The following is an 18103-nucleotide window of genomic DNA, read 5'->3' as shown; positions in this document are numbered from 1 at the left end:
TGACATTGAGAGCATAGGCCGTAGTTTAGATATATTTTTGAGATGGAAAAAGGCATTTTTACAAATGCTGCAAACGTGGCTTTCCAAGGAAAGATTGCGATCAAATATTACACCTAAGTTCCTAACTGATGATGAAGAATTGACAGAGCAACTATCAAGTCTAAGACAGTGTTCAATGTTATTACAAGCAGAGTTTTTAGCTCCTATAATTAACACCTCTGTTTTTTCAGAATTTAGCAGTAAGAAATTACTCGTCATCCAGTTTTTTATATCGACTATGCAATCCATTAGTTTTTCAAATTGGTGTGTTTCACCGGGCCGCGAAGAAATATAGAGCTGAGTATCATCAGCATAACAGTGAAAGCTAACACCATGTTTCCTGATGATATCTCCCAAGGGTAACATATAAAGCATGAAGAGTAGCGGCCCTAGTACTGAGCCTTGAGGTACTCCATACTGCACTTGTGATCGATAGGATACATCTTTATTCACTGCTATAAACTGATGGCGGTCATATAAGTACGATTTAAACCATGCTAATGCACTTCCATTAATGCCAACAAAGTGTTCAAGTCTATGCAAAAGAATGTTGTGGTCAATAGTCTTGAACGCAGCACTAAGATCCAATAAAACTAATAGAGAGATACACCAACGATCAGATGATAAGAGCAGATCATTTGTAACTCTAAGGAGAGCAGTCTCAGTACTATGATATGGTCTTTCCTGACTGGAAATCCTCACATATACCATTTTTCTCTAAGAAGGAATATAATTGTGAGGATACCACCTTTTCTAGTATCTTGGACAGAAAAGGGAGATTCGAGATTGGTCTATAATTAACTAGTTCTTTGGGGTCAAGTTATGGTTTTTTGATGAGAGGCTTAATAACAGCCAGTTTGAAGGTTTTGGGGACATATCCTAATGACAATGAGGAATTAATAATAGTCAGAAGAGGATCTATGACTTCTGGATGAACCTCTTTTAGGAGCTTAGATGGTATAGGGTCTAACATACGGTTTGACGGTGCCAAGTGGGACATTTGTGGGCCTTGCCCCACAAAACGACTTACCCTTACTCTTCACCTGCTGACCATGACTGATTTCAAAAACATAAGAGAAAGTGAAAAAACAGTGCATATATGAAAGGGAATGCATGCTTTTGTGAGCGTCTGCATGTGGTTGCAGATTGCATTCCCACCACCCGATGCCCCCTGATCTAGGTGTCCTATATGGTACCTTATACAGAAGTGTGTTATAAAATTGCTATGTGTAATTAAATATAGTTATTAGTAAAAATATCAAACAGAAAACAACTCTGTGGCATCAGTTTAAAAATAGCCAAATTCCACGGGACAACTGCAGATTTGCCTGCGAAATATCTCACTTCTGCTCAAATTTTGAGGGTCAGTTTAACACATACACAACCAGTCTATTCACTGTGAAAGCATCCAAACTGCAATGTTTAACACATATATATGGAGCCCATATATTGCTCAATGATAATGTGTGAGGTTACACTCTAAAAAATGCTGGGTTGTTTCAACCTAAATTTAGGTCAAATATGCAATAACCTACTGTAGCTGTTGTAACCCAATATTTGACCCAAAGTTGGGTTGAAACAACCCAGCATTTTTTTAAGTGTAAGCTAGAAATGGATTTGAAATACATACAGTATATAGTTATATGGCCAAGTAAATTGCCAGGTATAGGCTTATATACAATATAGTGTAAATATGTATGTTAACTTAGCATGTTTCTTAAATATCTCAAAAAAAATATTGTGGTTTTTTATTCTTATATTCTTTTTATTCTTATTATTATTCTTATATTATTTTATTCTTATTAAAGATCAGACAACTATAATTAAACATTGTATTATATTTCTTTAAGCATTTAGCAGATGCTTTTATTTAAAGCGACTTACCACAGGAGCCACAGGATGAATGTTTGTTCATAACTTTGTGAAAACCTTTTGTGAAAACCAGAATGTTCCTGTTAGCTGGGTAAATTCTGAGTAAGTATTTCATGTTTTTATAATAGTGCAATTTCTTTTGTTAGGTTACTGCTCATTTCCAATCATTAAACTGTATGATATATGCTCTATCTCTGCTGCTTACATACTAATTACTAAAGTTTTCTAAAGATGCCAATGATTTGAGCGGGTACAAAACAAAACGAAATGATCCAGCTTCTCCTTCAGTAACAGCTGACCCATGACTCACTGAAAAATGATCAAGATAGGCTTACCATCGCTTGATCGCAGGCATGATGAACCTGAAGCACAACAATGACTCCACTTTTTCATAACACGTGTTTTGAAATTCTTCTAGTGTCTTGAAATTTTGACATTTTTGTCAGAATTAACTGTTGAAAATATGTTATTAACACAACAGACCTAACGAGAGCCCTAAACCTGTGCAGTCTCTTGCAACAGTGAAATAATGTCAGGTTTAAATCCTAATCAGTCAGTTTAATGGTCTTATCTGTGTATCTGTCTACAGCTACTGGCATCATTTATTATAAAATATGTCTAAAAGCATTTGCTCACCACTTTCTGTTAACGTGTCTGGCTGTTCTAGTCATTTCTATAAGAATAAATCTTATGCAATGGCATTCTAGAGAATCAGAAACTGCATCTGTGTACAGAGCAATTTTAGAAATGTTTCACTGAGTCTGGTGTAGAAGTTTAGAAACTGAAACTGTCTTGCAAAAAAATTGGTTATAAAAATCATTGTAGGAATGTAGTTTTGAAATGTTACAAAAAGTATTTCTCAGAAGTAAAAATAACATCAGGATGTTCGGAGAATGTTGATCTTAAAGCAATCTCTCAGTGTGACGAGAACATTAAACATTAATAAAATTATAAGAATGTAACATAAACATTACTTTAAGAGTGTTTTGTCCTAACATTTATATATTTTTTTTTAAAAACATTAATGAAGGTTGTAAGAATGTTCCCTGTTAACTGAACAAAGAGGATGTTACCAATAAAATGTAATCAGCATCAACAAAATCTGACGTTTATTTACTCAGCTCAAATGTGGCAGAAATGCATTTATACAACAATTGCATAATGCTATGAAATTAATGTCTTTTATAAGCCAAGCTTTTGTCCTCTCTAGAGGACATTATATTTTAGGGAGTTCATTTCAAAGTTTTAAATCTAGATGATGTTCTGTTCTGAGATCATCATAAATGTTTCTCTCTTTGGTCTTTAAATATGACTGATATTGAGAGAATGATCCAGTTTAGCACTTAAATCTGGAAAATAAAATAAACATCTCCGAAAAATGTGAAGGGTTTTCAAATCAGAATATGAATTTTTTGTTATGAAGCAGGGAATAAATTTCATAGATGTCCTCTATAGAGGACAAACGGCTGTTAATCAGGCATTTTGGGGAAACACAAGAAAAAATTATAGATCAAACGAGATATTCTTATCCCAAGTTATTACTCCTTTTATTACACTTCTTTTTCACTATGGTTTGCCACAAGAACACATTAATATGTAAATGTTATGCAATCTATAGATACATTGTATAGAATGGGAAAACCAATTTATGGACATTTGCTCCAACCAATTAAATTACATACAAAAAATAATAATAATTTAAATGTTACATTTTTCATTGCATGAAAAATTAATATGGGAATGCATTAAGTGAGCAAAGGGCATAAATGCAATACATAAGGTTGTGCACGATGATCAGGAGCTAATTCTGGTATAGTTACACGTCCATAAACTGTCCCATATTGCGCGAGCACATACCATAGGCACACACACACACACACACAGACAGAGAGAGAGAGAGAGAGAGAGAGAGAGAGAGAGAGAGAGAGAGAGAGAGAGAGAGATAGAGAGTTGTGTTGGTGAATGAGCTGTGTGTGTGTGTGTGTGTGTGTGTGTGTGTGTGTGTGTGTGTGTGTGTGTGTGTGTGTGTGTGTGTGTGTATGAACAGCATGGCCAACATCGCGGTCCAGCGGATCAAACGGGAGTTTAAAGAGGTCCTGAAAAGCGAAGAGGTGCGTTTAAACAGACACACGCGTGTGCGTTTCACATGCCAGCTGTCAATCATGCTTTATGACTCACGCACGTGCATTTAATGCATCTAGATGACGGACAGATCAGCTGTGAATCACACACACACATGCGGCTGATCCGGATCGTCCCCGCTGCGGCGGTGACTCGGCTCGTGCATTGAGATAATGCAGTTTAATGTGTGCTGGATCTGTCAGATGGGTGTTTTGGGGAATACTGTGGGATGTTTGTCCCGTCCAGGCCGAATCGCATTGCTAAACGAGTCCAAAACCCGGCGAAAAGAATCACATCACATCTTTGAGCTTCAAATGTGCTTATTTAATCGATTTCAGAGTGCTTATTGTGCTAATACATCGATGTGTTGTGTATTCTTGTGTGTTTGTGTTGTTTTTAATAAAGGCCTGTGTGTGAGAGTGTGATTAGCCGCATGCTAACGTTAACTGAAGGCCAGCTAGTGCTTCATAAACACACACATTTACTCCTAAAACATAACATTTGTCATTTAAATACTATTTTCAGACTCACGACGGTTAATATTTGGGTTAGTCTATGTTAGGTTGAAGGGTTTCTGAACTGTTATTGTAGTTTTATCGAGGTTGTGGTCTGATAGTATAGTGTAGCATCGGCGATAAAAATAAGAATTATGATTGTACAAACACGCATTTTCATTAAAATCACCTGATTAATGTTTGTACTGTGAAGAATACGTGTGATAAAGTACTAATGTGTGTGTTGAGAGTTGTCTGAAACTTTTAACATTAAAACTTCAGCACAGATTAATTGAATTTAGCATAATCTTCATTAAGCATTTATTAAACTCAAATTATAGCTGTAAAATTGGGTATAACATATTGAAGTAAGCTGTCAGTGAAACAGCTTTCACCCACAAATAAAGTGTCAAAAAATACAAAAATCTGTAAGACGTTACCTATCAAATGTCAAATAGATGTTTAGAAGAAGTCAGATGTTTATGGTTTAGAATGAATGTAAAACTGATATCTTAAATATATCTATCAGATGTCTGTACACAGCAGATGCTTTCCAGATCAAGCCATCTTTATCAGACATCTTGCAGATGTTTGTGTGCTATTTGGGTAACGTTGGTAGTTTTAGCTTTGGGGTTTTGGATTTAATTTGGTTGGGTTTTTCCATTTTTCCAAACTTTAACCTTGAATTTTAGATTTCCCAACCTTGATGAAATGGCACACGTACATCTGCAAGATGTCTGATGAAGATGGCTTCATCCCAGATAGCACACATAGATCTCCAAGTTGTCTGTTAAAGATCTCTTGCTCTGGAAAGCATCTGCTGTCTACAAACGTCTTACAGACAGTTTTACTACATTCCAAATCATAAACATCTTATAGACATCTATTTGACGTCTAAAAGGAAATGTCCTATAGACGGATTGCAAATGAGCAAACACTGTAAAAAATACGTCTTGCAGATGTAAATGCACACGTCAAATAGACGTCTCCGAGATGTACGTTTGCTATCAAGGATCTTGAAAGCATCTGCTTTGTGCAAACATCTGATGGAGGTCTTTAAGATGTCAGTTGTATATCCATTCTAAATCATAAACATCTTAAAGACATATTCTAAACGTCTATTTGACGTCTGATAGGAAACTTCCTGAAGCTGTATTGCAGATCTAAAAAAATACATCTTGTAGACATCAAATAGATGTCTCTGTGATGTACGTGTGCTATCAGGGAAACCCAATCCAGACTTTCTAGGCATTTTCTGCTCTTAGTTTGGCTGAATTGTGTGGAATGGGTTTATATTTGGAAACGGTGTCTCTTGTTGACCTGACATTTTATTTTCACAGACGAGTAAAAACCAAATCAAGGTGGATTTAGTGGATGAGAATTTCACAGAACTGAAGGGGGAGATCGCAGGACCGCCAGACACGCCTTATGAAGGTCAGAGAAAAGATGTTGTTCTGAACACTTCTTTATCTTAGATCTGGAATACAGTTTCTGATTGCAAAGATGCAAAAGTGCAACAACTTCACAGTAGCTTAAATTTTCTGTTCAAGAAATCAGATAATTACAAATTTTGTAACATATAACATTACAATTAAAAAAATAAACTCTTATCAGTATAGTGTGAATATAAAAAATGAAACATGCCTGTGGCAGACATATAGCCTGCTCAAAGAGTGAACAAATGTAAACTTTTATCTATAACAACAAAACACGTGCTTGTTAGATCTCTGAAACATTGTGCATGCTCATTCTAAACATTTTTTGCAAGAAAGATGAGCCTGTCCACAACCGCTTTTTGACAGAATAAATTGGCAGCATGTCTGTGGCAATATAAAACGTGATCGCCTCTGTAATCGCTTTCCATCGCGCTCCGTTCTTATCATAAGGCACACAGTTTGTAAAGCTCTCAGGAAGTGTAGTTTGCTTTTTAACGTTAGCGGGTGTGCTAGAGGAGCCGTTTTCGCTACGGAGCCAGCTGCACTTCTCCCATTCTTCGCGATGTTTATTCTTCAGGTGCTGGAAAAGATTTGTTGTACTACTGCTTCCAGTAGCAACAGCCTTGAAACATATTTTGTAGCAAGGCTTCGTCTGTGTTTTTTCTGCTGCATCAAAACCAAACCAGTTCCAAATTACGTAATTACTTGTGCCTTTCTTTGGGAGTAATTTTCTGCTAGTGCTACACGCTGCCATGTTGTTTTGACTGTGTTACGCGCTTCTTTTACTGTCTCTATGGTTACGCGGGGCGGGGGCTGGCTCATATCGCGCTACGGTAACGCACAAGGACGAAACGCAGAAAAGTCCGTTTTAAACAACAAAATCGATAAATCGATTAAATCCATTTTTTGCCCAGCCCTAATATATATACAGGACTTAATAAATGCTTTTTAAAGGTTTATTTTTCAGAAATATTATGCCACGCTTGCCAATTGTCAGAATTGAGAAAATGCACTGAATAAATGCTTTTCTATTTTCTACTTTTGCATGACTTTCTATCTTTTCTTGTTTTGTAGGAGGCAGATATCAACTAGAAATTAAAATTCCAGATACATATCCATTTAATCCACCAAAGGTGAGTAACGAGACCATGATGAGGTTGATCTGCTGTTACAGACCCTTGCTTAGAAACTTCTGAGGCCGTGTTTACATGATTTGTGATATCAGAGTACTGTTGACTAGCAGCTGTGTGTTTGTGCAAATATACACATGCAGGACCCTTCGTATCAGTTCAGTTGCCGAAGACAAACAGGCTGAACAAGGTTGATTTCACAACATCTATGGGAAAACACTTTATATATTATGTATATTACACTTTAGGCCAGTGTTATGTCAGTATCAGTCATATAGTTTTAGTTAACGTTTTGAATGGTGTATTTTATTTTTATATTTTTTGTTTCACTTTCATTTGTTAGTTTTTGTCATTTTTTTTATCTCTAAAATTATAAATATTTACTTAGTTTTTTTTTTTTTTGTAAAAAAAAAAATATATTAATTAATTTTAGTTTTAGTTATTTTAGTGCATCAAGTTAAACTGAACTTAAATGAGAAATATTTCCTTTTTTCCCGTAAATTTCATTATTTTTTTTAAATATATTGTTTTTTTAATTTGTTCTATTTATTTTATTTTGTTTTATTCATTTTAGTACATCAAGTTAAACTAAATGAAAATTTAGAAATATTGCTTTAGGTTTTTTTTGTGTGTGTTTTTCAATTTTATTAATTTATTATTTATATATATATATATATATATATATATATATATATATATATATATATATATATGTCTATATGTCTATATAGTTAGAAAAATAATATTTATAAATTTTAGTTCATTTTAGTACATCAAGTTAAACTAAATGAAAATAAGAGATATTGCCTTGGCAACTAGCTGAAATAAAATAAATATTTTATTTTTATTTCATTTTTACTAACAAAAAAATATATATATATTTTATGGTTATAGTTTTTGTTATCTATAACAATGAATGATAGGTGACATGAATGTCTGGAATCCCAATTTTTAAAAACAAAACTCACCAAAATCGTTGGTCATTTATGATTTTGATGAATTAAGAATTATGTTTGTACTCACATTGTGATTCTCTGAATTGAATCGTGAGTTTCACCTCTACTTTGACTAACATGTCTTTTAACTTTCACTCACAGAATAATTACTGCACTGTTTCTTCACACCACTGATGTTTTCCAGGTTCGGTTTATAACAAAGATCTGGCATCCCAACATCAGCTCAGTAACAGGCGCCATATGTTTGGACATCCTGAAGGACCAGTGGTAAGATCTCACAGTAGAGAAGTGAACAACAGCGAGCGCTGGAGCTGGAGCTGAAGCTGTGTGTGTTTCAGGGCAGCGGCGATGACCCTCCGAACAGTTTTACTGTCACTACAGGCTCTTCTGGCCGCCGCTGAACCAGATGACCCACAGGACGCTGTAGTTGCCAATCAGGTAGATGTTTTGGGGAAATGTGCAACAAAAACTGGTGGAAAAATGGCATTCCTGTAGTGTGTACACTGTTCGAAAAGTCTGGGGTCAGTATTTAATTTTTTATTAATTTTTTTATTTTAATAAATATTAAGCAAGCACATATCAAATTGATCAAAAGTGACAGTAAAGACATTAATAATGTTAGAAATTTTTCTTCAAACAAATGTTGTTTTTTTGAACTTTCTATTGATCTATAAATCCAGAAAAATAAAATGCATCAGAGTTTCCACAAAAATATTGTGCAGCACGACTGTTGTCAACATTAATAATGATAAAAATTGTTTCTCGAGCAGTAAATCATCATATTTTCATGATTTCTGAAGATCATGTGACACTGAAGACTGGAGGAATGATGCTGAAAATACAGCGGAGCATCACAGAAATAAATTACACTTTAACACAGATTCACACAGAAAACAGACGTTTTGAATTTCAATAATATTTCAAATTATTACTGTATTTTTGATTAAATTAATGCAGTTCTGGTGAGCAGAAAAGACTTATTTTAAAAACATGTAGCCTAAATACCATAATAGTTTCATATGTATGAATGACATTCAGAAAGTTGTCTGCTAGAAAAAAGGATGACAACTATAGAAATAATTACTAGCTAATGTAAATAGCATGTTTTGAGTCTTTTACCATTCTGTACTTCCTGTCTGGCAGTATAAACAGAACCCAGAGATGTTCAAACAGACGGCTCGACTCTGGTCGCATGTTTACGCAGGAGCTCCTGTCTCCAGCCCAGAATACACTCGCAAAATAGACAAGCTCTGTGCCATGGGCTTTGATCAAGTGAGTAATATACACGCATATTTACAGTGCATTTGTATAGAAGCTTGTTTCATAAAAATATGTGACTTTTTATCTCATATTTTATACATTAAAGATGCACCAAAATTTCTGCTAATTGGAGCAGCATGAGGCAAAGTGACGCAGCCTGTGATTGTGATGTGATGTTTCCTCCGCTCAGAATCACTGACGTCTGGATCTTTTCTTCTCCTCAGAACGCAGTAATCGTGGCGTTGTCGTCGAAATCCTGGGACGAGGAGACGGCGACAGAACTCTTGCTTAGCAACTGAGTCCAGCCTGAGGGACCAAGCACCTTATCTCACACAATCCCAGCCTCAATCTCCTCCTCCTCAGCTCACACTACCTTCATCTTTCTGTCATCTTTTCCCATTCCTCTGTTTGGATAAGTTCATCTCATACTGAGAATGCCATCATCTTTATGTTGTTTTAAACTTATCTGACTTCATTTCTTCAGCAGAAGACGTTTAGCTGAATGTTCACGCCGCTCTTTATATAAGGAACTGGCTGGTGATTTGGCCTCCACCCGCTTTCCTTGTATAATGCAGAATGGTGTGGAAGCTTGTTTCCACCAAATAAATAGTTCTGTAAACAAAAGCCAGAATTTATTTTCTCTTGCAATTTATATTCCACAATCCTGAGTTTTTCTCTGAATTTATGTTGCAATTCTGAGCTTCTATCTCATAAGTCAGAGTTTGAGTTTTTAATTCTGAATTTGTGTTCCAGAATTCCTAGTTTATATCTTACAATTCTATCTTTTTTTCCTTGAATTTTGAATTTATGTCCCATAATTCTGAGTTTATGTCTCAAAATGCTGTTTGTCTCATAATTCTGACTTTTTTCCCCTGTTAATTCAAAGTTTTTATTTTTCAATTCTGAAATTCTGTCTCATAATTCTGGATTTTTGTCCAAGAATTCCTAGTTTATATCTCACAATTCTGGCTTTTTTCTTCAGAATTTTGTGTTAGTCCCATAATTCTGAGTTTGTCTCATAATTTTGAATTAGTGTCCAAGAATTCCTAGTTTATATCTCACAATTCTTAATTTTTCTCTTACAATTCTGACTTTTTCCCTATAAATTCTGAGTTTTTATGTTGCAATTCTGAGTTTGTCTCATAATTCTGAGTGTATATTTCACAGTTCTTAGCTTTTGACTCACAATTCTGACTAATACTCAGAACTACAAGTTTATTTCTTGCGATTCTGAGAAAAATAAAAGGTATAAATTGTGTGATACAAACACCGATTTGTGAGGAAAAAGTGAGAATTGTGAGATAAAAAGTCACAATTACCTTTTTATATAAATAATCATTTTTATATTCCGTGGCGGAAACAGGCTTCCATAGGTTTGAAACAACATGAGAGTGAGTAAAATGACATTATCCCCTCTCTTTTCCTTTGTTTGTGCCTTTTTTCTCTGTCTTTAATAATCATCTTCATCATCTCCCTCAGATTGGTCCAGCAGTCTGACTCTAGCCCCGCCCCCTCATGCACATGTCCAATCAGAACGGTGGTCGTTCTCCCTCCCGCTAAAATCATTGGCCCTTTTATCTGGAAAACATTAGGGTTGCATTTATAAACTCAAAAGATACATGAAAGACCAGAGTTCATCTGTAAATAAAGCTATTCAAATCTGTATAAATTAAAGCAATGTGGCAATGCCTTTATTTATTATTGCTTTGTGGAATAGTGAAATAAACACCAGTTTCATGGCTGAGCATGTGATGTTTGGATGATCTGTGTTTTGACTGCAGCTTCTGAGAGTGTATAGTACATAATGAGTACAGTATATAATAATGCAGAAAGATAACGGCTTCATATATATATATATATAGAGAGAGAGAGAGATGTTATTAGAACTGAAGAAGAAACTACAGTGCAATGGATACAAATATGAAAAAATGTATCTATAAGAGCAGTAACACTATAAGTTACATTACATTATAATTAGAGTGAAAGATGAACTGATTTTGGTTTTGTTAAGTAGGCTACTGTTTTTTTTTATGCAAAGTTCAAGTAACCAATAAATAAAAGAATCAGTAACACTGTAGAATAAGGTTCCATTAGTTAATGTTAATGTGTTAATTAACATGAACAATATATTTATTACAGTATTTATTAATCTTTGTTAATGTTAGTTAACTAATGGAACCTTATTCTAAAGTGTTTCCAAAATAATCTGTTAAATTCATTAAAAAAGAGGAGGGCTGAAATTTACGGTAAAAAATATGTAATGTATATTAACTAATATAATGTTTAAAAATTGTATATATATGAATATTTTGTTTTATTACCATACAGTTAAAAAGATTTTAAAAGTTTTCACTCAGAAATGCCAAGTAATTTTCACAAAGAAATACATTGCAGGTAACTAATGAACTTTATTATTATTATTTATTTATTTATTTAGCATTTTTAGTCTTTTACCATTTAAATTACTTTTTTCAGTAATGTAAAAAATGGTTGTTTGTGTTTTGAAATTTATTGTCAAATTTGACCAAAACCAATATGAATGTGTTTGTGTTACTCATAAAAATTAATCTCTCTCTCTCTCTCTCTCTCTCTCTCTAGCATTAAAATTAGTCTTTTTTGTGTCCGTTTTACAGTTAAAGTATTATTTGCAGGCAATTTAAATGTACTATGATATTTTCAGACACGGTATCACAGTGATAATATGTTTGGACATGTATGTATTGATTGATTGCTATCCCTCAGCACCTGTACAGTCTCTTCACAGATGGCAGGGTGCTGATGTGTTTGTGCTGCTCCTGTCTTCTGGTTTCAGTCCAGACCGATCATGCCTCTCGGGTTTCCTCCGTTTTGTCGTGTTTCTGTTGGCTCGATGCGTATCTTGGTGCTGAAAGGACGGATAAACTCCGTCTCCTGATCGTGTGACCCTCATCCAGATCTCACGGCGGGACTAACGCGCGCGCTTTTCACATCTATAACTCAACCCGGTGCCAAAACCGCACGAGACTAATGACCCAGATTGCATTTCGCTCCCGTGTCACTTCAGGACACTATGTAATGATAAAGGTGTCATTTCCGTCTCCATCCCCGCATCAGCTCCGTTACCTGTCCGCGCGCCCACCTGTTGCGCGCATGATTGACAGCTCAATAGCGGCGCGTCCAGTTACTCGTCGCGCAACGCGACACCCGGAGCTCCAGTGTCCGGGACGCCTGCGTGTAACGGGCCAGAACCGAGCGGGATTATCGTTATGCTCGATGAAGATCCTCGCTGTCCTGCCTGAGGCGGATGAGCTGCGATCGGGGTGATGGAGAGGACGCGGCGCTGGATGGAGACGCTCTTCTTCTCTGCGTTATTGCTGTTTGGAGGTGAGACATTGACATTCATATTTATATATTCTCACCAGATTATACACTAATATTAATTCCAAACTGTCTCGGTTATGGTTAACCAATGTAATAGATCATTAAATAATAGGTTGTTACGAGATAATGAAAATACGTTCTAAGAACGTTCTCTAAACGTTTTCTGAACGTTCGATTTTTTAAAATGAACGTTAAATGAACATTCCATTTAATCATTTGTATGGTGATGCTACTTTTGAACGTTCTGTAAAAATAGTAAAATTTAAAAAACAGACAAACGTCCAACTATAATAATGTTTTGTGATAACATTTTGAGAAGATTATTAAAGATCAAATAACTTTGAATGAAAGTTATGTTAATGTTACTGGAAGAACCCTCACATTTATTCTAAATATGGCTTGTACACAATGAAGCTCAATGAAAAATAGTTTTGAAATGGAACATATATTTAATTTAAAAACTAAATCTATTTAAAAATATATTTCAGAGACAAGAAAATAAATTTTCAATTTTACAGTTTACGCTAAATGCATATGTGGATGGAATAAAGATCAGAACTAGATTAATAATGCTAATGTTTAATTTTGTATATAATTGTTATATGTATTTATATATTAATATTATATGCAATGTTGAATTTTTTTGAACATTATAAAGCACGTTCTTTGCTGAATTGTACTAAAATGTATTATATGTTCACACATATGAAAAAACTTTTGATCTGAAATGTGACAATTTTATTGGACTTTTTTTTTTTTTTTTTATTGAATGGTCAAAGAATATCTTGTGTACATCATCTGGAGGTATTTCTAATGTGTGTGTGTGTGTGTGTGTGTGTGTTCAGTGGCTCATTGTTCTCAGGGTCGATTCGCACACAAGCTCTTGAATGATCTGATGGAGAATTACTCCAGTGCTCTGCGACCGGTGGATGACACGGACAAATCCCTCAACGTCACACTGCAGGTCACACTGTCTCAGATCAAAGACATGGTCAGTTCATGCACACACACACACACACACACACACACAAACACACACACTATGTCTGTAGCCTTATATGATGTTACTAAAGGTCAGCTGAGCAGAGACACAGACTGCTGTTGATATTAGATGCCGACAAGAGACACGGAGACAGAAAGAGAGAGTGAGAGAGAGAGACATGGATATATCACATGGATGATGTCATGACTGGTTTTCTTCTTCTAACTCGGTGTAACACACACATGTATTCTACGCACACACCCCTCTGTCACATAAACCGATAAATTCAAGAATGAGAAAGTGAAAGTAAATTCTGACCTGTTTGTGTGCCCAATAATAAGTGTGTGTGTGTGTGTGTGTGTAGGACGAGAGGAACCAGGTGTTAATCGCGTATCTGTGGATCAGACAGACGTGGTACGACGCCCATCTGAAGTGGAGTAAAGAGGAGTACGATGGTCTGGAGGTGATCCGGATTCCCAGCAGCCTCGTGTGGAGGCCGGATCTGGTGCTGTATAACAAGTACGCCCGTACGTTCACACACACACACACACACACACACACACACACACACACACACACTCACATGATCTTCTTCATCTGACGTCTCTCCACAGCTCCAGGAGGAATGAGCAGTGACTCTCTGTACTCTCTTTCTGTCAGGGCGGATGATGACTTCTCCGGGCCGGTGGACACTAACGTGGTTCTGCGGTATAACGGTGAGATCACGTGGGACGCTCCGGCCATCACTAAGAGCTCCTGTGTGGTGGATGTTTCCTACTTTCCCTTCGACAGCCAGCAGTGCAACCTGACCTTCGGCTCGTGGACCTACAATGGAAACCAGGTATACACACCACATCTCTTCAACAATGAGCATGCCATTAAAGACATTCATAACATATCAGTTACAACAAAACAAATAATAAGACAAACAGAAGGCTGTGTAAACTATGACATTGTTTTCATTTTATGTAGACTTTTCCTTAAAAGGCCGTATTTTATACATATTTAACAATAAAACTATTAAATATGCATCTCAACAAATAGTTGAAAACAAATTTTCTGTTATATGATGATAACCTTTAAATAATGTTGAAATAAAATGCACCAAAAAAATCATGTAAATACTGGAGATTTTAAAGTTTCTGCAGCTTAAATGTAATATTTGGAAAATATACATATTTTGGTTAGCTGTCTAATCTGAGAAAACTAGACTTAAAAAGAAAAAGTTGGACCAGAAATGGAAATGTGTTCACCCTCAGGCCATCCAAGATTCGGATGAGTTTGTTTCTTCATCAGATTTGGAGAAGTGTGACATTGCATCACATGAAGTTTTCTACTGTTTTTCTTTAACTTCTAAGGTAATATCAATACGACTTTTTTCAGATGGAAAAAATGAAAAAGTGTTCTAGTCTGAATCAGGAGAGAAATCTGCATGGATCAAGCAGCATTTAAACAGCTCTAAACAAATATGTGTCTGGATTTTGATGTGAGAGACAACAGCAGATGCACTTTTTCACTGGAGGAAGAGTTATTATGGATTACGGACTTGTATTTCAGTAAGAAAAAATCTTAATGCTGGATTTGTTTCAGCTTTTGTCTTCACAAGATGTTTACTGATGAACTCTAGTGCTGTGGATTATTGTGATGTTTTTATCAGACTCTCATTCTGACGGCACCCATTCACTGCAGAGCATCCATTGATGAGACACTGATGCAGTGCTACATTTCTAGAAATCTGATGAAAAAAACAAACTCATCCTGATCCTCGATGGCCTGAAAGTGAGATTTTTAGTTTAAGGTAAACTGTTCCTTTAAGGATTTAACACTTTGATGTATTGGCACAAAATTTGGTGGAAATGATTGTCTTTGTGTCCTGAAGGAGCCTGAAAAGTTTGAAGACAGTGCCACCTAGTGTTCAGAAGATATGGTCTAGTCCAGTTGGTTGGCCAAGATTCACCCGATTAGAAATGAAGGCTGACTTTGCATTTCAGGATCAAGTTAATCAGAAATAGTCAAGACTCTCTGTTTTCTAACATGTCCATTTGTCTCCTGCAGGTGGACATCACCATGGGGATGGACAGTGGCGACCTGTCGGACTTCGTGGAGAACGTAGAGTGGGAATGTCACGGAATGCCGGCCACTAAGAACGTGATCATGTACGGCTGCTGCTCGGATCCGTATCCCGACATCACCTATACACTCCTGCTGCAGAGACGCAGCTCCTTCTACATCTTTAACCTGCTGCTGCCCTGCTTCCTCATCTCCTTCCTCGCTCCTCTGGGCTTCTACCTCCCTGCCGACTCGGGAGAGAAGGTCTCGCTGGGCGTCACGGTCCTGCTGGCGCTCACCGTCTTCCAGATGATGGTCGCGGAGAGCATGCCTCCCTCCGAGAGCGTTCCTCTGATCGGTGAGTCTCTCAACTAGTGTGTGATGTCACAAAGAAGAATTTAAATGCCTCATTCATTTCCATTCAAAAGTTTGGGGGTAAGACTTAATGTAATGTTTTTTTAGAAATGTACACTTTTATTCATCAAGGCTGCATTCAACTGATCGAAAGTGACAGTAAAGACATTTATAATGTTACAAAAGATTTCTGTTTCAAATAAATGCTGCTCTTTTGATTTTTCTATTCATCTGTGAATCCTGAAAAATCAAATGCATCACAGTTTCCACAAAAATATTAACTGTTTTCAACATTGATAATAATCAGAAAGTTTTCTTGAGGAGCAAATCAGCATACTGTATTAGAATGATTCGTGAAGATCACGTGACACTGAAGAGTGGAGTAATGATGCTGTAAATAAAACTATAGCCCCAAGAAGAATTTATAACAGCTAAGGGGCGTTGTTAGGTATGAAGTGAAGCTGAGACACTAAATCCCTCTTAGCTGTTATAAATTCACTGTAAACCACGGCTTCACTGGGATTATTGCTTTTATAAAACACTTATTCCATACACGTATTAGGTTTCACAAAATAAAACAGAGCAAATAAAGTGTAATGATATTAATAAAAACAGTGTAAACAATGTAGCTCCTCGGAATCAGTTGTGGTTGCAAAAAATTGGTTGCCGAGCAACAGACAAATATAAACAAAGGTGTTTGTTACTTTGTAGCATTATTAAGAACAGCTTTGAATGTGGCTCAGCCAATCAGAATCAAGGAGCGCAACTCTCTGCTTAATAATTCAGCTTTGATCACAGAAATAAATTACATTTGAACAGATATTCAGATATAAAACAGCTGTTTTGAATTGTAGTAATATTTCAACATTTTATTTAGCCTTAGTAAGCAGAAGAGACTTCTTTCAAATACATAAAAAATCGTACTAACCCCAAACGTTTGAACCGTAGTGTATCAAAAAATCTGTATTTAGTTAATATATTTCATCATATTTAATACATTAATTTCTTAATTATATATTAATTTTGAATTCTGATTTAATTCTCTAGTTTTCTACTCTAAACACTGACAAAATATAGCAAAAAAAAAAAAAAAACATTGACGTATGTCTCTGTCAGGTAAATACTACATAGCGACGATGACTATGGTCACAGCGTCCACTGCTTTAACCATCTTCATCATGAACATTCATTTCTGTGGAGCCGAGGCCAAACCGGTGCCGAACTGGGCCAAAGTCCTCATCATCGACTACATGTCCAAGATCTTCTTCGTCTATGAGGTTGGCGAGAGCTGCGCGTGTCCGTTCGGACAGATGGAGGAAGCCGAGTCCTTCCACAGTCAGAACCACAAGAAGAAGCTCCATCCCAAAGAGAAAGCGAAAGGAGCTCCGCCCACCTGCTGTCCCGACGACGACAAACCAGCCGCCTTCACGCTGACCTTTGACCCCTGCGTTTACTGCGGTTGCCGTGGCAACAGCGGAACTCTCGGCTGCGACCCGAAGCTGGTCCGGAATGTCGAATACATCGCAAGCTGCTTCCGCGAGCAAAAGGCCACGTGCCTGAAAGTGGCCGAATGGAAGAAGGTCGCCAAGGTCATGGACCGAATCTTCATGTGGATATTTTTCATCATGGTCTTCCTCATGAGCATCCTCATCATCGGGAAAGCACCTTGACCTGAGAGAGCACAGGCGTCATATTCAATTGGACTATTTGACATATTCATTTTTGCTGAGTTTTTGTCCACTTTTTACTGACACCATAAAATCCCTTAAATTCGCACTGCAAAAAATTGTGTTCGTACCCAGTCATTTTCCTTTTAAAATAAACACATCTTGTTTTAAAGGGACAGTTCACCCAGAAATAAAGATGTACTTAAAATGTGCTCCCCCTCAGATCATCAGAGATTAGGATGAGTTTGTTTCTTCATACTTGTGGATATATTTTTTTTTGGGTGAACTATTCTTATACTTTTAATGGAAGACAAAATAAAAATACTGAGTGCAGAAAACTTTTTAATGTTAAGATCTTATTATTTTTTAACTACTAACTACAG

General features: G+C 36.3%; 2 protein-coding genes across 2 annotated transcripts; both read left to right on the top strand.

Annotated features, from left to right (window-relative positions):
* Nucleotides 1–3885: 3885 nt before the first annotated feature.
* ube2ka (ubiquitin-conjugating enzyme E2Ka (UBC1 homolog, yeast)) lies at nucleotides 3886–9908 on the top strand. The gene is made up of 7 exons (XM_059522290.1): nucleotides 3886–4022; nucleotides 5867–5960; nucleotides 7037–7095; nucleotides 8233–8315; nucleotides 8387–8486; nucleotides 9192–9320; nucleotides 9533–9908. Exons 1-7 carry the CDS (start codon nucleotides 3951–3953, stop codon nucleotides 9605–9607), a joined length of 612 nt encoding a protein of 203 aa, XP_059378273.1. The 5' UTR covers nucleotides 3886–3950; the 3' UTR covers nucleotides 9608–9908.
* Nucleotides 9909–13526: 3618 nt separating this feature from the next.
* On the top strand, nucleotides 13527–17769 carry LOC132114175 (neuronal acetylcholine receptor subunit alpha-9-II). The gene is made up of 5 exons (XM_059522289.1): nucleotides 13527–13659; nucleotides 14015–14169; nucleotides 14311–14491; nucleotides 15706–16057; nucleotides 17170–17769. The coding sequence occupies exons 1-5, from the start codon at nucleotides 13564–13566 to the stop codon at nucleotides 17721–17723; spliced, it is 1338 nt and encodes a 445-aa protein (XP_059378272.1). The 5' UTR covers nucleotides 13527–13563; the 3' UTR covers nucleotides 17724–17769.
* The last annotated feature ends 334 nt before the right edge of the window (nucleotides 17770–18103 follow it).

This window comes from Carassius carassius, chromosome 33 (assembly GCF_963082965.1).
Source record: "Carassius carassius chromosome 33, fCarCar2.1, whole genome shotgun sequence".
Classification (NCBI taxonomy): domain Eukaryota; kingdom Metazoa; phylum Chordata; class Actinopteri; order Cypriniformes; family Cyprinidae; genus Carassius; species Carassius carassius.
The sequence above is the reverse complement of the archived record's forward strand: the minus strand, read 5'-3'. Positions and strand labels throughout refer to the sequence as shown.